The sequence below is a fragment of the Ranitomeya imitator genome, chromosome 3 (genome assembly GCF_032444005.1).
Source record: "Ranitomeya imitator isolate aRanImi1 chromosome 3, aRanImi1.pri, whole genome shotgun sequence".
Classification (NCBI taxonomy): Eukaryota; Metazoa; Chordata; class Amphibia; order Anura; family Dendrobatidae; genus Ranitomeya; species Ranitomeya imitator.
In genome coordinates, this window is record NC_091284.1 from 496,163,130 (window position 1) to 496,184,525 (window position 21,396).

Sequence of the window (21,396 nt, forward strand, 5' to 3'; positions counted from 1 at the left end):
ATTGTGCTGATGTAAAGTAGACATGTGGGAAATGTTATTTATTAACTATTTTGTGTCACATAACTCTCTGGTTTAACAGAATAAAACTTCAAAATGTAAAAATTGTGAAATTTTAAAAATTTTCGCCAAATTTCCGTTTTTATCACAAATAAACGCAGAATTTATTGACCTAAATTTACCACTAACATGAATCCCAATATGTCACGAAAAAACAATCTCAGAATCGCTAGGATCCGTTGAAGCGTTCCTGAGTTATTACCTCATAAAGGGACACTGGTCAGAATTGCAAAAAACGGCCAGGTCATTAGGGTCAAAATAGGCTGGGTCATGAAGGGGTTAATCACTGCTGTCATCCACTGTGCTCATGGAGCTGATCATACACCCAGTCATATCCACAGATCGTAGACATTACTAATCTTAATTTTAGTATTACATGTGAACTCTGCCTAAAGTCTTGTTCAGACGAGCATATGTTAAATTCTTTCTCATCCAGAAAAAAAAAATCTTTCATTCGTATGGTGTACTGTATGTCATTGGTATTTCCATGTGTAAAAAAACATTCCTACATTAACTAACCTATTCACTTGCATTGGTCCCTACGCTGCCCATATATTATCCAGACAGTGCACTAACATTAAAATATGCTCTTCTAAACAAATCTTAAGAAGTACTTGGGTGAACAGCTATGTTCATTGTAGTTTTATGGGATGGGATTACATACAGTGGCTTCCGAAAGTATTTACCCCCTTGTGTATTTTTCTTGTTTTGCTATCTCACCACCTGGAATTTCACTGTTTTTTCAGGGTTTGCATTAGTTTATGTAATAAACATGTTTACAACTGTGAATATTTGGTTTTATTTTTATTTTGAAACAAACAGCAAATTGACCAAAATAACTGAAATCTTCAGTGTGCATAACTGTTCACCCCTCCTAAAGTCAGTACTTTGTAGAGCCTCCTTTTGCATCAACTACAGCTGCTTCCACTCCTTCAAGTTAGATGGTTTCCTCTGGTGAACAGCAATATACAAGTCTGATCATAGATTTTGAATTGGAAGAAGTTCTGGGCTTTGACTAGGCCACTCCAAAACATTTACATGCTTCCCCTTAAACCACTCAAGTGTTTCTTTAGCAGTGTTCTTTGGGTTATTGTCTTGTTGGCAGGTGAACCTCGCCTCAGTCTCAAATCGCTGACAGACTGAAATAGGTTTTGCTCAAGAATATGCCTATATTTCACACTACCCATTTTTCCCCTGACTCAGACCATTTTCCCTGTCCCTGCTGCCTAAAAACATACAGCATGATGCGGCCACCACCATATTTCACTGTGAAGATGGTGTTTTTGAAGTGATGAGTAGTGATGAGCGAGTATGCTCGTTGCTTGAGTTTCTACGAGCATGCTCGGGTGGTCTCGAAGTATTTCAGCGTGCTCGGAGATTTAGTTTAGATCTACACAGCTGCATGATTTGCGGCTGCTAGACAGCTTGAATACATGTGTGGTTTGCCTATGTGCCTGGGAAAGGGCCATGGATATTCAAGCTATTGGCACCCACCCAGGCTAAAAACATTAGCTCTCAGCCTCCCCAGAAATGGCGCATCTTATAGATGCACCTTTTCTGGCACTTAGCCTCACTCTTCCCACTTGCCCTGTAGCGGTGGCAAGTAGGGTAATATTTGGATTGATATCACCTTTGTATTGTCCGGTGAAATCAAGTCCACTGATTAGTAATGGAGAAGCGTCAATAAGACACCTATCCATTACTAATCCTATAGTTATATGGTAAATAAAGACACAGCCAAAATAAAGTCCTTTAATTGAAATAATCACACAGACTCCTTTATTGAATCTTAATTTACCATACTTACTGCATCGCATAATCCCCGACTCATATTCTCCGCCCACACACAATTCTTCGCCCACACACACATTCTCAGACTCTTCCTCCTTCCTTTCTGCAGCGGTTTTGGCACGCAAATCCGCAAACCTTTTTACACCTGTGGTTTGGCTGTGGATTTGACTGACTCGATGTAAGTCAATGGGTTCAGAAACGCTGCAGATCCACAAGTAGAATTGACAATTTTCAGAAAATAATTCTGGATTCCCATTGGTTAACATTGCTTGAGCAATCATTTACGGATTTGGTGCAATTCCACACAGAAAAAACGCTGCGGATCCGCAACAAATCCATAGCGTGTCCACATAGCCTTACACTTTTAGGTTTCAAAAGAATGTTGGCAAAGTACCCCAGGTTAACATTAATATCAGTGGTCTGACACGCAGTGCTTGCATATGTTTTACTGCTGCCCTTGCAGCCCCACTTACACGTAAAATCAAATTTGGCTGAAATGATCGCTTTCAGCCTTACGATCAATGTTCAGCTGTTTCGGTGGAATGAATGATTGATTGTTCATTGGTTGGGCATCACACTACATGAATAGTTATCATTCTAGACAGGATTTTTCAATAAGTACCAGCTGCATCATCGGCTGAAAAAAATCCAGTGTGGATTGAGATTTTTTTTTTTTACTCCACGTAAATTGGCCTGCAGTGCATATTTCAAGTCTGCAACATGTCAATTTCTCTTGGGGGTACGCTGAGTTTTCTGTGCGAATTTTCCCTATAGATAAAAACATGTAAAAAATTTAAAAAAAAACCACATGCAGTTTTTCATTGCGTTTTAGCAAGAGGTGTAGAAATGGTGCAGAAATTCTGCAGTGTCAAAAACGAAAATATATTTCCAATGATTGAGTGTAACCACTTTTCCTGCTCTTGCAGATTTTTTGTGCATTGCTAGTCATTCATTATCTTGTGCTTGCTAACATTACATTTCTATTCTTGCTGTGCGACTTTGTGAGCTGAGCATTGAGGCTGTGTATCACGAAACACTGGAATACCTGTGTTCTATGTGTTCCACCATGTCATTTTATTGCTGGTCATTTGATTCAATTATTTTTCTCTCCTTTTTAACCCCTGCTCCCCCCTTTCTTATTTTGGCACAGGCATCTCGGCTAATACATACCAGCTCCACCGTACAGAGGAAAAATGTTGCAGCCTCGGGACCTGAAAAGTACACAGAGGCTTTTATTAAAAAACAGATTGAAGAGTTCAACATTGGAAAGAGACATTTAGCCAACATGATGGGAGAGGATCCAGAGACATTTACCCAAGAGGACATTGATGTAAGTAGAGCTGCTCGGTTGGAGAAGTAATTTAGTGCGGGGTTTCATATTGAAAACTCTTTAACTCTGGTGTACCTGTCCCAACTCCCTGTGAATTGTAATCAAACTGTCGGGATAATGCTGGGCGAGTTTCTGGGTATTTGTTCTGCTGTCTTATGTGGGAATGGTCGCATCAAATAATACACCGCAGTGTTTTCATGGTTGTGCGGTGGATTGTTGCAGCTGCTATGGGGTCATGTTGTCGACAAGTGTATAACACGGGGGACTTGCAATGTGCTTTCCATTATTCTGTAATTCCAATATATATCAAGGAAGCTCTTCATTTCAGAGAATTCCAAGATGCTCAGAGCTACAGTCCTGCTCATCATTATTGGCACCCATGAAGTGTAAGTACATAATGTTGAATATCTCCTGAAAAAAATAAAAAAGACCAAATGATAATAATTTAAAACAAAAACAATAGGAGGGAAAAATAGAAAAACCTAAAGCTTGCTGTGACACTGGTATTGGCACCCTTTCCATTAAATTAGTATGGAAGCACAATTAGTCTCGCCTTTGGTAAATCACAAATGAGAATCACTTTTGAATAATTGGTGTTGCCCATGTGACATGAATTAGCCAAGGAATGATGACTTCAGTGTTTTAAAAAGCCACATGGTAGTCCCTGTTACTTTATCACAAAGGTGAAGACAAAGGAGATGTCTGAGGACATCATAACTACTATTATCAAACACAAGACTTCCAAAGGGTATAAAAGCCATCTCAAAAGACCTTGGTATCCCAGTTTCAATAGTGCGCAATGTTATTGAGAAGTTTACCAAGCATGGAACCATCAAGAACCTCTCTGGTCGTGAGGGAAAGAGGAAAACTGGCAAGAGATTTCTTTGAAGGTTGGTGCGAATGGTGGAAAAAAAAAACACCACAGCAAACATCCAAAGACCTGACGGCCACCTAGAACAGTCAGTGCTCATGGTTTCAACAAGCACGCCGCACACTAAACTAAGCAGAGACTTATAAGCGAAGCCAAGGAAGAATCCATTGCTGAAGAAACAACATAAAAAGGAGCGACTGATCTTTGCCAATATGTACCTTGACAAACCACAATCCTTCTGAGAAAATGTTCTGTGGACAGATGAAACAAAAATAGACTGTTTTAACCCCTTCACCCCCAAGCCTGTTTTCAACTTCCTGACCAGGCCATTTTTTTCAATTCTGACCACTGTCACTTTATGAGGTCATAACTCTGAAACTCTTCAACGGATCCTGGTGATTCTGAGATTATTTTCTTGTGACATATTGTACTTTATGATGGTGGTAAAACTTTTTCGATTTGACTTGCGTTTATTTGTGAAAAAAAAAAACGGAAATTTGGCGAAAATTTTGAAAATTTAGAAATTTTTGAACTTTGAATTTTTATGTCTTTAAATCAGAGATATGTCACAAAAATTAGTTCATAAATAACATTTCCCACATGTCTGCTTTACATCAGCACAATTTTGGAAACATAATTTTTTTTTTGTTAGGGAGTTATAAGGGTTAAAAGTTGACCAGCGATTTCTCATTTTTGCAACAAAATTTGCAAAACCATTTTTTTTACGGACCACCTCACACTTGAAGTGACTTTGAGGGGTCTATGACAGAAAATCCCAAAAGTGACACCATTTTAAAAACTGCACCCCTCAAGGTACTCAAAACCACATTCAAAAAGTTTATTAACCCTTCAGCTGCTTCACAGGAATTTTTGGAATGTTTTTAAATAATTGAACATTTAACTTTTTTTCACAAAATTTTTACTTCAGATCCAATTTGTTTTAATTTACCAAGGGTAACAGGAGAAATTGGACCACAAAAGTCGTTGTACAATTTGTCCTGAGTCCGCCGATACCCCATATGTGGGGGTAAACCACTGTTTGGGCGCATGGCAGAGCTCAGAAGGGAAGGAGCGCCATTTGACTTTTCAATGTAAAATTTGCTGGAATTGAGATCGGACGCCATGTCGCGTTTGGAGAGCCCCTGATGTGCCTAAACATTGGAAACCCCCAATTCTAACTGAAACCCTAACCCAAGCACACCCCTAACTATAATCCCAGTGTTAACCCTAACCACACCCCTAACCCTAATCCCAACCGTAAATGTAATCCAAACCCTAAACCTAGCCCCAAACCTAACCCTAATGGGAAAATGGAAATAAATACATTTTTTAAAATTTTATTATTTTTCCCTAACTAAGGGGGTGATGAAGGGGGTTTGATTTACTTTTATAGCGGTTTTTTTGGCGGATTTTTATGATTGGCAGCTGCCACACACTAAAAGACGCTTTTTTTATTGCAAAAAATAGTTTTTGCATCACCACATTTGAGAGCTATAATTTATCCATGTTTTGGCCCACAGAGTCATGCGAGGTCTTGTTTTTTGCGGGACGAGTTGACGTTTTTATTGGTACCATTTTCGGGCACTTGACTTTTTTTTATCGCTTTCTATTCCGATTTTTGGGAGGCAGATTGAACAAAAACCAGCAATTCCTGAATTTCTTTTAGGGGGAGCGTTTATACCGTTCCACGTGCGGTAAAATTGATAAAGCAGCAGTTTTATTCTTCAGGTCAGTACGATTACAGCGATACCTCATTTATATCATTTTTCCATGTTTTGGCGCTTTTACACAATAAACACTATTTTATATAAAAAATAATTGTTTTTGCATCGCTTTATTCTGAGAGCTATAACTTTTTTTATTTTTCTGCTGATGATGCTCTATGGCGGCTTTTTTTCTTGCGGGACAAGATGACGTTTTCAGCGGTACCATGTTTATTTAGATCTGTCTTTTTGATCGCGTGCTATTCCACTTTTTGTTCGCCGGTATGATAATAAAGCGTTGTTTTTTTGCCTAGATTTTTTATTTTTTGCGGTGTTCACTGAAGGGGTTAACTAGTGGGATAGTTTTATAGAGTGGGTCGTTACGAACGCGGCGATACCAAATATGCGTACTTCTACTGTTTTTTTTTAATTATTATTATTTACATAAATAAATGGATTTTTTGAGACATTTTTTTCCCCTTATTTGGGGATTTTTTTTTTTTTTACTCACTAACATTGTCCCAGGGTGGGACATCACTATATTAGATCAGATCGCTGATCTGACACTTTGCATAGCACTGTGTCAGATCAGCGATCTGACAGGCAGTGCAGGAGGCTTTCCGGCGCCTGCTCTGAGCAGGCGCCAGCTAGCCACCTCACTTCAGGACCCGGAAGGAGACCCGTGGCCATTTTGGATCCGGGGACTGCTTCCAGGACACCGGAACAACGCGATCGCTTCGCATTCCGGTGGGAGAGCGCAGGGAGCCCCCGTCCCTGCGCGATGCCCCTCTGTCTCGCTGTCACTAACCCTAGCGCCGATCGTGGGCATTGCTGAAGGGTGTCAGCTGTCATATACAGCTGACACCTGCACGTGATCGCCGCGGTGCTCAGCTTGAGGCCACACGATCGTGCCGCCGTACTAGTACTGCGGTTTGCGGAAACTCAGTTCCCGCAGAGCAGTACTAGTACGGCGCATGTCAGGAAGGGGTTAAAATGGCCATCAATGACTCCGGACCTCAATCCCATTAAACATCTTAGGGGTGAGCTGAAATCTGCCATTGGGAAAAAGAACCCTGCAAACATTCAAGAGCTTGAACAAACTGCAAAGGAAGAGTGGGAGAAAATACCAGCTGAGAAGTGCAAGAAGCTTATTGATGAATAGATGGTGGCCCGATTCTAACGCATCAGGTATTCTAGAATATGCATGTCCACGTAGTATATTGGCCAGTCACGTAGTATATTGCCCAGTCACGTATTGCCCAGCCAAGTAGTATATTGCCCAGCCTCGGAGTATATTGCCCAGCCACGTAGTATATTGCCCAGCCACATAGTATATTGCCCAGCCACGTAGTATATTGCCCATTTACGTAGTATATTGCCCAGCCACATAGTATACAGCAGAGCCACGTAGTATATTGCCCAGCCACATAGTATACAGCAGAGCCACGTAGTATATTGCAGAGCGAGGTAGTATATTGTCCAGCCACGTAGTATATTGTCCAGCCACGTAGTATATTGCACAGCGACGTAGTATATTGCCCAGCCTTGTAGTATACAGCACAGAGCCACGTAGTCGCTGATTGGTCGTGGTTGTTTGCAGCGACCAATCAGCGACTTGGATTTCCATGATAGACAGAGGCAAGGACCAATGAATATCCGTGACAGGACAGACACAGACGGAAGTACCCCTTAGACAATTATGTATATAGATTACAAGAAATGTTTGGAGGTTGTCATCAATGCTAAAGGGTGTGCAACCATGTATTAATTAGGGGTGCCGTTATTGCTGCACATGCTGTTTATTCTGTTTGTTTTTCAACTTATATGTTGCAGTTTCAAAGAATAATGTTTTATTGTTGTATTACTTTGGACCACTAATTAAAAAATCCTGAGGATATAACTTTGGTACACTTACATTTTATTTCTGAAGATATTGTACAGTGTATGAAAAAATGAAGGGGTGCCAATAATGGTGGGCAGGACTGTATAGGCATGGTGCATCTGTGCTGTAATAGTTACTATGAGGACACCAAAAATTAGATACTTGATAAATGTTTCTAATTTTATCTTATTACCCTTGTAACTGGGGTTGGTATGTTAGCCCATGTTACAAGAGATATGCAGCCTCCTGGCCATGTAGCAGAGCTGTCTAGGTCTTCTATGCACAGCGATCACATGACAGCTGTGTATGGAGGCGGAAGCACTGACAGCGCTTCCTGTTGCTCTGTATGAAGTTTTGGTTTAGTGCTGTGTGTACAGTGATGAAGGCTGATAATAAACTACTGTATGTTTTGGACTATAAGACGCACCGGACCATAAGACGCACCTAGGTTTTAGAGGAGGAAATTAGGGAAAAAAGAAACTGAAGCAAAATATGAAGTCAATTCTGTACTTAAGATCACCTATCCTGGTAAATATGGTCCCCTCATCCCTATCCTGGTAAATATGGTCCCCTCATCCTTATTCTGGTATGATTGGCCCTATCCCAGTCCTGGTATGCATGGTCCCATTCTTATTCTGATATGATTGATTGGCCCCATCCTGTTCCTGGTATGATTGATTGGCCCCATCCCGTTCCTGGTATACATGGCCCCATCCAGTTCCTGGTATGATTGACTGGCCCCATCCCTGTCCTGGTATCCATGGCCCCATCAGAAAAGATTAAAAAAAGCAAACCTTTACTCTTGCCTTCCTCCGCTCCTTCGCAGTCGCAGCGTCCTGCTCCGGTGTCAGCAGCTGTTTAATGCTTGTAAGCAATACATGGCAGAGACGTCATGTGCTGTTCACAAGCAGAGCACAGCTGCCGTAATACTCACCGGGTGTTCATCAGAGATTGCGGTGAGTATACATTCCCCTTCAGTAGCGTGCACTTTCTGCTTCCTGCCGCTGCCGGCGGTCACGTGTGCTGATACTTAAGAGAAATTAATATTCTGAATATTCTGGTGTATCAACGTACTCAGGACAACAACTTTTGGGGTCCAATTTCTTCTGTTACCCTTAGGAAAATACAAAACTGGGGGCTAAAAAATCATTTTTGTGGAAAAAATTATTATTTTTTTTTATGGCTCTACATTATAAACTTATGTGAAGCACTTGGGGGTTTAAAGTGCTCACCACACATCTAGATAAGTTCCTTAGTTGGTCTACTTTCCAAAATGGTGTCACTTGTGGGGGGTTTCCACTGTCTAGGCACATCAGTGGCTCTCCAAATGCAACATGGCGTCCGATCTCAATTCCAGTCAATTTTGCTTTGAAAAGTCAAATTGCGCTCCTTCCTTTCCGGGCTTTGCCATGCGCCCAAACAGTGGTTCCCCCGACATATGGAGTATCAGCTTACTCAGGACAAATTGGACAACAGCTTTTGGGGTCCAATTTCTCCTGTTACCCTTGGTAAAATAAAACAAATTGGAGCTGAAGTAAAAAAAATTGTGAATGAAAGTTAAATGTTCCTATTTTTTTTTTAAATTCCAAAAATTCCTGTAAAGCACCTGAAGGGGTAATAAACTTCTTGAATGTGGTTTTGAGCACCTTTGAGGGATGCAGTTTTTAGAATGGTGTCACACTTGATTATTTTTTATCATATAGGCCCCTCAAAGTGACTTCAAATGAGATGTGGTCCCTAAAAAAAAAAAAAAAAAAAAATGGTGCTGTAAAAATGAGAACTCGCTGGTCAACTTTTCACTCTTAGGCCATGTTCACACGTTGCTGTTTTTACTGCGGAACCACAGCGATTTTGATGCTGCGGGTCCGCTGCAGTTTCCATTGCGTTTACAGTAACATGTAAACCCTATGGAAACCGCAAACCGCTGTGCACATGCTGCGGGGAAAACCGCGCGGGAACACAGTGGTTTACAACCCGCAGCATGTCACTTCTTTGTGCAGAATTGCGGCGGTTCTGCACCCATAGGAATGCATTGATCCGCTTACTTCCCACATGGGGCTGTGCCCACCATGCGGGAAGTAAGCGGATAATGTGCGGGTGGTACCCGGGGTGGAGGAGAGGAGACTCTCCTCCAGGCCCTGGGAACCATATTTGTGTAAAAAAAAAAAAAGCATTAAAATAAAAAATCATGATATACTCACCTCTCAGCGCTGTACGCGGCCGTCCGGTCTCAGGTTTGCTATGCGAGCAGGACCTGCGGTGACGTCGCGGTCACATGACCGTGACGTCACGAAGGTCCTTCTCGCACAGCATCTTTGGAACCGGACCGCCGCCTGCAGCGCCGAGGAGATCGGGACGTCAGAGGGTGAGCATATCATTATTTTTATTATTTCTAACATTACTATTGATGCTGCATATGCAGCATCAATAGTAAAACCAGTGCAGGAAAAAACCCGCAGCGGAACCCGCAACACAAACCGCGATAAATCTGCAGGGATAACCGCAGCGGGTTTGCCCTGCAGATTTATCAAATCCGCTGCGGGAAAGCCCGCTGGAGAACCCGCAGCCCCCTTCCCACGTGTGCACATAGCCTTATAGCTTCCAAACAAAAAATATTTTGGTTCCAAAACTGTTCTGATGTAAGGTAGACATGTGGGGAAATGTTACTTATTAAGTATTTTGTGTGACTGACATATCCCTGTGATTTAAGGGCATGAAAAATCTAAGTTTAAGGGGTTAAACTTCCAGGCGGTCCAGCTTCTACTCTGCAGTGACATTTGTAAGAGCAGTTAATGAATTTGGCACAACATACTCTTCATGTTTTAACCGGTTTACGCCATGGCCATTTCGTTTTCGATTTTTTCCTCCCCTTCTGCCAAGAGCCATAAAAAAATTGCGAATGCGGTCAAAATTGCAAAAGAAAGTGCAATTCCGCAATTTTGGGGATTTTTTTTTTTTAGTTTACCATGTTCACTATTTGGTAAAACTGACCTGGCAATATTATTCCCCAAGTCAGTACGAGTATGCAAATACCAAACCTCTATAGTTTATTTTTTAAGTTGTTAAAAAAAAAATTCTGAAATTTGTATGAAAAAAAGTTTTAACCCCTTAATCCCGTATGATGTACTATCCCGTCGAGGTGGGGTGGGCCTTAATTCCCACCGACGGGATAGTACGTCATAGCGATCGGCCGCGCTCACGGGGGGAGAGCAGCCGATCGCGGCCGGGTGTCAGCTGACTATCGCAGCTGACATCCAGCACTATGTGCCAGGAGTGGTCACGGACCGCTCCCGGCACATTAACCCCCGGCACACCGCGATCAAACATGATCGCGGTGTGCCGGCGGTACAGGGAAGCATCGCGCAGGGAGGGGGCTCCCTGCGTGCTTCCCTGAGACGATCGGTACAAGGTGATGTACTCACCTTGTACCGAGCGTCTTCTCCCTGCAGTCCCCGGATCCAAAATGGCCGCGGGGCTGCATCCGGGTCCTGCAGGGAGTACTTCCGGGCCGACTGCAGGCTCTGGTAAGCCAGGCTAAGCCTGCAGCGATGTGAGTGAGATCTTACAGAGTGCTATGCAAACTGTCAGATCAGCGATCTGTGATGTAACCCCCCATGGTCATTCTGCCTCACAAAAATCTGAATAAAAAGTGATCAAAAACTGTCACGTGTCCGAAAATGTTACCAATAAAAACGTCAACTCGTCCCGCAAAAAACAAGACCTCAGATGACTCTGTGGACCAAAATATGGAAAATTACAGGTCTCAAAATGTGGAGACACAAAAACTTTTTTGCTATAAAAAAGCGTCTTTTAGTGTGTGACAGCTGCCAATCCTAAAATCCGATATAAAAAACGCTATAAAAGTAAATCAAACCCCCCTTCATCACCCCCTTAGTTAGGGAAAAATAATAAAATTAAAAAAAATTTATGTATTTCCATTTTCCCATTAGGGTTGGGGCTAGGGTTGGGGCTAGGGTTGGGGCTAGGGTTGGGGTTAGGGTTGGGGCTAGGGTTGGGGTTGGGGCTAGGGTTAGGGCTAGGGTTGGAGCTAAAGTTAGGGTTGGGGTTAAAGTTAGGGTTAAGATTTGGATTACATTTACGGTTGGGATTTGTGTTGGGATTAGAGTTAGGGGTGTGTCTGGGTTAGAGGTGTGGTTAGGGTTACCATTGGGATTAGGGTTAGGGGTGTTGTTGGAAAGGGTTTTAAGTTATAATTGGGGGGTTTACACGGTTTAGGCACATCAGGGTCTCTCCAAACGTGACATGGTGTCCGATCTCAATTCCAGCCAATTCTGCGTTGAAAAAGTAAAACAGTTCTCCTTCCCTTCCGAGCTCTCCGATGCGCCCAAACAGGGGTTTACCCCAACATATGGGGTATCAGCGTACTCGGGACAAATTGGACAACAAATTTTGGGGTCCAAGTTCTCTTGTTATCCTTGGGAAAATAAAAATTTGGGGGGGAAAATCATTTTTGTGGGAAAAATAAGATTTTTTTTATTTTCACGGCTCTGCGTTGTAAACTGCTGTGAAACACTTGGGGGTTCAAAGTTCTCACAACACATCTAGATAAGTTCCTTGGGAGGTCTAGTTTCCAATATGGGGTCACTTGTGGGGGGTTTTTACTGTTTGGGTACATCAGGGGCTCTGCAAATGCAACGTGACGCCTGCAGACCAATCCATCTAAGTCTGTACTCCAAATGGCGCTCCTTCCCTTCCGAGCTCTGCCATGCGCCCAAACAGTGGTTCCCCCCCACATATGGGGTATCAGCGTACTCAGGACAAATTGGACAACAACTTTTGGGGTCCAATTTATCCTGTTACCCTTGTGAAAATACAAAACTGGGGGCTAAAAAATCATTTTTGTGAAAAAAAAAAAAGAATTTTTATTTTCACGGCTCTGCGTTATAAACTGTAGTGAAACACTTGGGGGTTCAAAGTTCTCAAAACACATCTAGATAAGTTCCTTAGGGGGTCTACTTTCCAAAATGGTGTCACTTGTGGGGAGTTTCAATGTTTAGGCACATCAGGGGCTCTCCAAACGCAACATGGCGTCCCATCTCAATTCCAGTCAATTTTGCATTGAAAAGTCAAACGGCTCTCCTTCTCTTCCGAGCTCTGCCATGCGCCCAAACAATGGTTTACACCCACGTATGGGGTATCAGCGTACTCGGGACAAATTGCACAACAACTTTTGTGGTCTAATTTTTTCTCTTAAGGTACCGTCACACTAAACGATATCGCTAGCGATCCGTGACGTTGCAGCATCCTGAGTAGCGATATCGTTCAGTTTGACACACAGCAGCGATCAGAATCCTGCTGTGATGTCGTTGGTCGCTGCAGAAAGTCCAGCACTTTATTTCGTCGCTGGACTTCCTGCTGACATCGCTGAATCGGCGTGTGACGGCGATTCAGCGATGTCTTCACTGGTAACCAGGGTAAACATCGGGTGACAGCTCTCCAGCGAACAAACAGCGACGCTGCAGCGATCCGGATCGTTGTCGGTATCGCTGCAGCGTCGCTTAGTGTGACTGTACCTTTACCTTTGGGAAAATAAAAAATTGGCGGCAAAAAGATCATTTTTGTGAAAAAATATGATTTTTTATTTTTACGGCTCTGCATTATAAACTTCTGTGAAGCACTTGGTGGGTCAAAGTGCTCAACACACATCTACATAAGTTCCTTAAGGGGTCTACTTTCCAAAATGGTGTCACTTGTGGGGGGTTTCAATGTTTAGGCACATCAGGGGCTCCCCACATATGAGGTATCAGCGTACTCAGGACAAATTGTACAACAACTTTGGGGGTCCATTTTCTCCTGTTACCCTTGGTAAAATAAAACAAATTGGAGCTGAAATAAATTTTGTGTGAAAAAAAGTTAAATGTTCATTTTTATTTGCATTCCAAAAATTCCTGTAAAACACCTGAAGGGTTAATAAACTTCTTGAATGTGGTTTTGAGCACCTTGAGGGGTGTAGTTTTTAGAATGGTGTCACACTTGGGTATTTTCTATCATATAGACCCCTCAAAATGACTTCAAATGAGATGTGGTCCCTAAAAAAAAAAATGGTGTAAAAATGAGAAATTGCTGGTCAACTTTTAACCCTTATAAGTCCCTAACAAAAAAAAATTTTGGTTCCAAAATTGTGCTGATGTAAAGTAGACATGTGGGAAATGTTACTTATTAAGTATTTTGCATGACATATCTCTGTGATTTAAGGGCATAAAAATTCAAAGTTGGAAAATTGCAAAATTTTCGCCAAATTTCCGTTTTTTTCTCAAATAAACGCAAGTTATATCGAATAAATTTTACCACTAACATGAAGTACAATATCTCACGAGAAAATGTCAGAATCGCCAAGATCCGTTGAAGCGTTCCAGAGTTATAACCTCATAAAGGGACAGTGGTCAGAATTGTAAAAATTGGCCCGGTCATTAACGTGCAAACCACCCTCGGGGCTTAAGGGGTTAGTTTACCACCATTTTCAGGGATTCGTTTTTTGGGGGGATATGGGGCTGTGAGGGCTTATTTTTTACGCCGTGAGATGTTTTTATTGATACAATTTTATAGTAGATACAATGTTTTGATTGTCTCTTATTGCATTTTATTGCAATATTTCCCACTTTCCTTTATTTTTATTTTTCCAACTGCTCCTCCTCTTCCTCAAATGATACTGAACCACCAAACAGATGCCCTAGGACAGAAAATGAACCATCACCCACAGTTACTGACCCTCTATGGACCTCCATAAAGTTATGAGCCACAGATTCTTGATTTTTTTATTTTTTTTTTTTTGTGTAAATTTCATGGTGTCCCAGACAAATTTGTACGCCCAGCAATTTTTGTCCCAAAATCCCCCTTCATCATTTGGGGCTTTGTTCTTCACATGGGGATAGTGAAGAAACCAGAAATTCAGCAATATTGGAGTGTTGACGTATAACACTGTTCTGCATGGCTATATCCCGGACACGCTTTTAGGCCATCCACAAATTTTTGCATTACAGTGGGAATGCACAGTGTCCTCCCCAAGTGACCCCAACTTTGACCAACTGATCACTTCAGCAACAAGTTTTACTGAGGTGTACTTTTCCCAAAGGGACATCTGTGTGGATGAGTCCCTAATACATTTTAAGGGGAGTCTCAAATTCTATAAATACCTGCCCAGAACGAGGGCGAGGAACGGAATTAAGCTCTACAAACTGTGAGAGTATCTCAGGGTACACTCACAAGTTTAGGTTTTATGGAGGGACGGACACCCGGATTCAACTCCTTGAATGCCCCTCTGTCCTAGGAGTGAGTGGGAAAATTGGAAAACTGGATCAGGCTTATCACATCTATGTAGATAACTTTTATAACGGTGTTCCTGTTTGTGCGAGCTACCGCTTAATGTGGTATTGTCCTCAAAAATCAGAGGCCTCCCTAGGACACAAATTGGGCAGCTACTCTGAAAGGGTGAGAGCAGAGCTCAATGTAACGACAAGATGCTGGTGGTCAAGGACAAGAAGGATGTCCTTTTCTTCACCACCATCCATGGTGATAGCAGCATCTGAACCCCTGTACGAGGTACTTCTACACAGGTCCACAAACCAAACTGTGTACTGGGGTACAACAAGAACATGTGGGCAATTGATATCTCTGATTAAGTCCTCCAGCCGTATAGTGCTCTACTCCCCTCTTATCTCTTCTTCTCACAATAGCATAGAAGATTTCTCCCCCCGTACTCTGGAACTCTCTACCACAACATATCAGACTCTCGCCTACCATGGAAACCTTCATAAAGAACCTGAAGACCCACCTCTTCCGACAAGCCTACAATCTGCAGTAACCACCAATCCGCTGCACGACCAGCTCTATCCTCACTACTGTGTCCTCACCCATCCCTCGTAGATTGTGAGCCCTTGCAGGCAGGGTCCTCTCTCCCCTTCTCTACCAGTCGTGACTTGTATTGAGTAAGATTACTGTACTTGTTTTTTATTATGTATACCCCTCCTTCCAAGTGCCATGGAATAAATGGCGCTATAATAATAATGATGAGAAAGGCGAAGGAGTGGTAAAAGAAGTTGGCCGTTCACACAGTAGAGATGGCAATGTATAATTCTTTGGTGTTATCCCGATTTGCAGGCCAAACAGGGACCTTTTTTCAGTTCCAGGAGGTAGTGATCAAGGCTCTAAGATTCAGTCAGATTAAGTCAGGAAGGAGCGGACCAATGTACTTTTGCAGCTGAAAGTGCCCATGTTGTACCAGGGCAACATTTCCCCGGTGAGGTTCCTCAAATTGCAAAGAGAGGAAGGTCTCAGAAAAGGTGCAAAGTGTGTTACAGAAGGGAGATACGAAAGGACACAGTTTATCAGTGTGACACCTGCAGTGACAAAACTTGTCTGTGTATGAAAGACTGTCTCAGGCTACCACTTATCCATGGACTAATACATTTATTTCTGACTTGCACAATACATAAATGCCTACCTGATGCACTCTACACATCTCACGTATATCTAGGTCAAATCCAATATAGGGTCACTAGTGGGAGGTTTCCACTGTTTAGGCACATCAGGGGCTCTCCAAACACGACATGTCGTTGCCCTGTTACAAGGGGCGGACACTGACAGCTTGGGGCCCCTGTGCAAGAAATGTCTGGGCCCTCTGAGCTTTTATGTGAGCTATACTGTATATGTTCTCGCCACACCAGTCCTACACCGCAGTGAAGAGCACAGGGCTGTTGAGTCGGAGTCAGGGCTTCAGCTTACCGACTCCATAGCCCTAGAATACCAGAATGCCATTTTAGTCACTTGCATAGTGACTAAGAATTTGTAGTCCTCTAATTCTAGTCTTCACATTTTCAAACATTAGCACGGCGTAGCATCGCAAAATGGGATTTCTTGCTGTGAGAACATAATGTTTTACTTAGGCTTCATTCACACTTTGAATTGCTGTTTGTGTATCAAAAGGGATAAATGTCTGACTAAGACCAAGTTCACATTTGTGTATATGTGTGCAGTGTATCATCTGCATGTGCATGTTTACATGTCTTTTATCCGCATCAGCTTACGCATGCGTTTGTATGCTTTTTTTCCTGCTTTTGCGTTGTTTATGCCTATGCGTTCGATTTTTCCAGGAGGGCGTGTCTCACTACAGTTCTTGGACATGCGCAGTCCGAAGAATACAAGCGCATCGAACGCATGCATACGTATGTCCTTGGGTACGCATGTGTCCCCATAGATAGTAATGCATTTTTTGATGCACTCATCCGCATGCCTGCGCATATTTAACTGATTTGATGCCTCCAAAAATGCAACATGCCCATGCGTACACCATGTTAAATATATGTACGCATGACTCATCTATGCGGATCAAACACTGCGCACAAAGACGCAAATGTGAAACCAGCCTTAAATCCGTTGTATACATGTCAATGGGGTCTTAGGCTCCTGGCATTCTACACGCCTAAGGCTACTTTCACACTAGCGTCGTACTCGGCCCGTCGCAGTGCGTCGGGCTGAGGTACCGACGCTAGCAGTGAATGCGCCGCACAATGGGGGCAGCGGATGCATTTTTCCAGCGCATCCGCTGCCCCATTGTGAGATGCGGGGAGGTGGGCGTGGAGTTCCGGCCGCACATGCGCGGTCGGAAATGGCGGACCTTCGGAAGCAAAAAAACGTTACATGTACCGTTTTTTGCTCCTGGTGGTCCGCCACAACACGGCGCAACCGTCGTGCGACGGTTGCGATGTGTGTCAATGCGTCTCTAATGTTAGTCTATGGAGAAAAAACGCATCCTGCTGACAACTTTGCAGGATGCGTTTTTTCCCCTAAACGACGCATTGCGACGTATTGAAGAAAACGCCAGTGTGAAAGTACCCTTAATCAGATACATTTCCTCGGCTATTCTGCCACATGTCGCCATAGACTGCATGAGCAGTGTGCAGGTACATTCAGTAGATGAAAGCACTGTATCCGTAGAAGTAACGCTACAGATCTAACAATCTTAGGCAAGCCTCACATTTTACTGAAACCCTTCGTTGCCGCATGCCAGGACTTCATTCTAGCCACTGCAATAGAAGCAGATTGATAAATAATGCCGCCAAGTTCCCTTCAATTGCTTTTTAATTGTTATCTCATCTCTTGCTTAGAAACCTGCATGTTCTCCTCCCGCTAGGAGAGCAAATTCTGCCGGAAATTTCTCTAATTGATTTGCTGTGTCCATTCTATTTGCCGTATCATTTTTCACAATATTTCATAATTTGAGCTCATTTCTAATGAACAGAGTCATTAGGAGAGGCATGACTAAGTGCAACTGACAGCTAACATTAGGTGCCAGATGCAGTTTCTAATGCTACGTACAGTTTAAATAAATTAGCACCTGTACATTAGTCTCACTTGCTGCTAATTTCTAAGCGAATCAGTTGAGATGACATTTAGGTAAGTCATTGATCACGGTGCCAGCTGCCGACCCACTGCCCAGCTGGGATGGCTAATTAATAGAGATGGCAGTCCTGACCCAGTGCTTCTCCCAGACCATGGAGCGCTCCACTCCGCGCTCTCCATTCTTCGCCTGTAGTAATAGTATATCTGTAGCCTACAGTAAGGTCTCCTTTATACTGGGTGCCTAGTTTCAGTTCCTGTGCCAACAGCAGAGGCCCCTGGTATAAAAACACTGAGCCCCTTCTACCCATTGCCTCTCTAACAATCCACCAGTACTGCTGTCATTGGATTATTTTAGGCCTCTTTCATACATCCATTTATTACGCACGTGTTCTATCTGTGGTTTTCACGGCTAGAACACGTACCATTTATAGCCTATGGGGCTGTTCTCGTGTCTTTATGTTTGGGGGCCATGTGTGCACAAAAATATCCGTTTTTCTTATCGGCGTCATAGATGAAAATTATCCATCAAGTCTATGCAAATCCCAGACAGCACATGGATGGCATCAGTGTACAATTGCTAGGGCAGGAGAAGCTTTGGAAGCCATTTATTTTTCCATACATGAAAATCACAGATGAAACACAGACTGTAAACGCTGACGGATCCAAAACACTTAACACACTTTGATCATTTTTGGCATACTTGAAAAAAAGTCAGTGGCATCTGAATGAGGCATTAGACAGTAATATTTTGACTTTTAATGGGTTATCCAGGAATATAAAAACTGAAGCTTAAGCATTGTATTTCCCTAATGAAGTTGCTTCTTGCTCTTCTCCCCCGTTTCACCTGTTCCCCAGTGCGGTGTAATCACCTGAGAGCACAGGTACCAGACGGGTACGTTATAGGTAATAATGGCACCAACTGTGAGAGATCATGTGTTGAGTGTATTCTAAGAAATATTGTCTGATAAGATTTTTCAGAAACAGCAAAATATCTCAGAAATCCCCTCTGGTGACATTGGCAGCTGCATTGGCATTTAGCTCTAGGATTCCTTCTTTGGAACTTACTATTTTTGGGGACTGCCATGGAACTTATGGGACTGTCATCTCCAGGAGGTCAATCTTGCCTTGCACAGGCGTGTCCTACGGAGGACAGAGAATGAACTTCAATCCAATATTGCAGCCAGCATTCAGCCAGCGGGTAAGGAAAGGGTGAATCAAACACCCGAAAACCTTGCCTCCATGGCTGAAGATTGTTCCCTCCAAATTCAGGTGACAGAGTCCCTTTAAAGCAGAGGCGTCTACTGATGTGTCCATGGCATAAGACGTGAAGGTGATTTTATAGACTGGATTACAATACCTAGCACGTCCACATTTCATGTCTTTAGTGGTCCACTGTTGGTTTTCTGAAGCCACATTACAGATTTCATTCGGGGGTGCTTACTCCGGCAGATCAGCCTTCATTATACCACAGTGATTATTTACATCAAAAAGGTGACATCTGCTGGGACCCCACCATTTCTGAGACCATGGTGGCCATGTCGTTTCATTCTTCTCGTATAGTCTGTGGAAACCAATATTGTTTTCTGTGAATCTTTGATGTCTGCAGTTAGAGCAGTCACTTTAGTGGATATGCCTAAAAAGTTAACGGGTAAAAAAAACAACCTTTAAAATGTTATACAACCGAAATGTTACAAGTGTAAGCTACGTTAAAATAAAGATAATGTTCAGTGCGTTAGGCTTTATACAGTTCCATTAAATACCAAATGAATGAGGTAAAAACATAATGAAAATGCATTCAGTCTGTTCCAGAAAAACAAGAGAAATGTGAGGCATAAGGTTATGTTTTATTCATGGCCCTAGTCTTACTCAGCTGGAACACATAAGGGGCAGGGGAAGAGGAGGAGGTTTCTACACAGCGTTGGTCTTGTAGGCTGGTAGTGCCATTTAGTTCTGCTCGCAGTGGGCACGTGCGCAGATTGGTGGGGGGGGTGCATTCACTATTCAGACCATCTTTGTTTGTTTGGAAGGTAATGTAGGTTGTTCATGTTAATGCATTACACTGAGCAACGAATGGTTAATGCATTACCTCCAATTTCTTATAGTCCACATAGGATAAGTCTAGAATCTTGCAAAGTACCTTGAATCATTGCAGTATGGAATCTGTTCTATGGTAATGGTCAGCAAGCTGCTCTTGACAGATCTGTGAGCTATTTTCTCTCCGTGTACTTATCCTATCACACAAATGCTGTAGAAAACAAGCTTAGCCTTTCTGCCCTTGCAGCAAGTAATAATGCTACTATTGCTCATGCTATTATATTATGTTTAGGAACTTTACCAATTCTCATGATATGGATGGCAAGTTGCATTCTTTTTATGAGTTGTTTCATCTTCATCAGTATTCCGTCAGTACTGTAGGTGCTAGAACTTCCTTTCACTTCCCAGCATGCATCACTCCTGCCTTGTTCCAATGGCTTGTCTGCCCCGAACTAGAAGCCCACTCCTCTGTAATGTCTTGATGTAGTTGGACAGACTGGAGAGCTGAAGAATTTATAATACTCTTAATATATAATCTATAATTTGAATTTCCAATTTTCTTTTCCAACTTATTTCATGATATGCATTGTGTAGAAAACCTTTTCTTCTGGCAACTAAAGGCTAATTGCTACTGATGGATTTTATTATGGCGTAATAATTATTCTGGTTATGATGTATGTGATATTCCGCATAAATTCTTGATGCTGGTTTTTCATCACTTAGGTCACATTTTATCAGCAGTATTTTCCCTTATTAGCCCTTACCTATTATTGCAGTCGTGGCAATTTGCTAGTCACATAGTGACCCCATTTACGATCATTGTGGTGCCAAGCAGTATCTGATCTCTCCTGCTCACGTGTTCTCTTCTACAATGTGCACTGACAGTGCGCTCTCTTGCCAGCTCATCACTTCAGTGACCACAGCCCCTGCACCCTGATGACAACTCATTTGAGTATTCCAGCATGCAGTGAGATTCTCAAATGAAACATCATCAAAGAGGAAGTTTTATTTTAAAAAAAAATAGCATAGTGAGGGAATGGTAGGGAATTTTTAATGCAAGTATATTTGATAATAGATCAGATTATGACTTAGAGATTTAGGATTTAAATAAATTTTAGTTTCAGACCACCCCTGTAAGGGCTTCTAGGCATCTGCTAAATTTTTGCATTCACTTTGTGACTGTAGATTGCTAAATTCTGACTGTGTTATATGCACACTATCCAGATTCTGCTCCAGTGGAAGGTAATATAATCTCAGGTGTGAGATGTGCATAATTGCGTCAAATGGCTTCTCATCCGCTTCTCAGAATGGAACATTTAGAGATACTGGAAAAGTCGCTAGTTAGCATGTGAATGCAGGTATGCAAATG

General features: G+C 42.4%; 1 protein-coding gene across 1 annotated transcript in view; it reads left to right on the forward strand.

Annotated features, from left to right (window-relative positions):
• MRPS9 (mitochondrial ribosomal protein S9) overlaps positions 1-21,396 on the forward strand; it is a 141,675-nt gene that overhangs the window by 35,586 nt on the left and 84,693 nt on the right. The window contains exon 2 of the mRNA XM_069757635.1: positions 2,999-3,178. Coding sequence (XP_069613736.1) covers positions 2,999-3,178 — 180 coding nt within the window. The remainder of the gene's footprint in view (positions 1-2,998; positions 3,179-21,396) is intronic.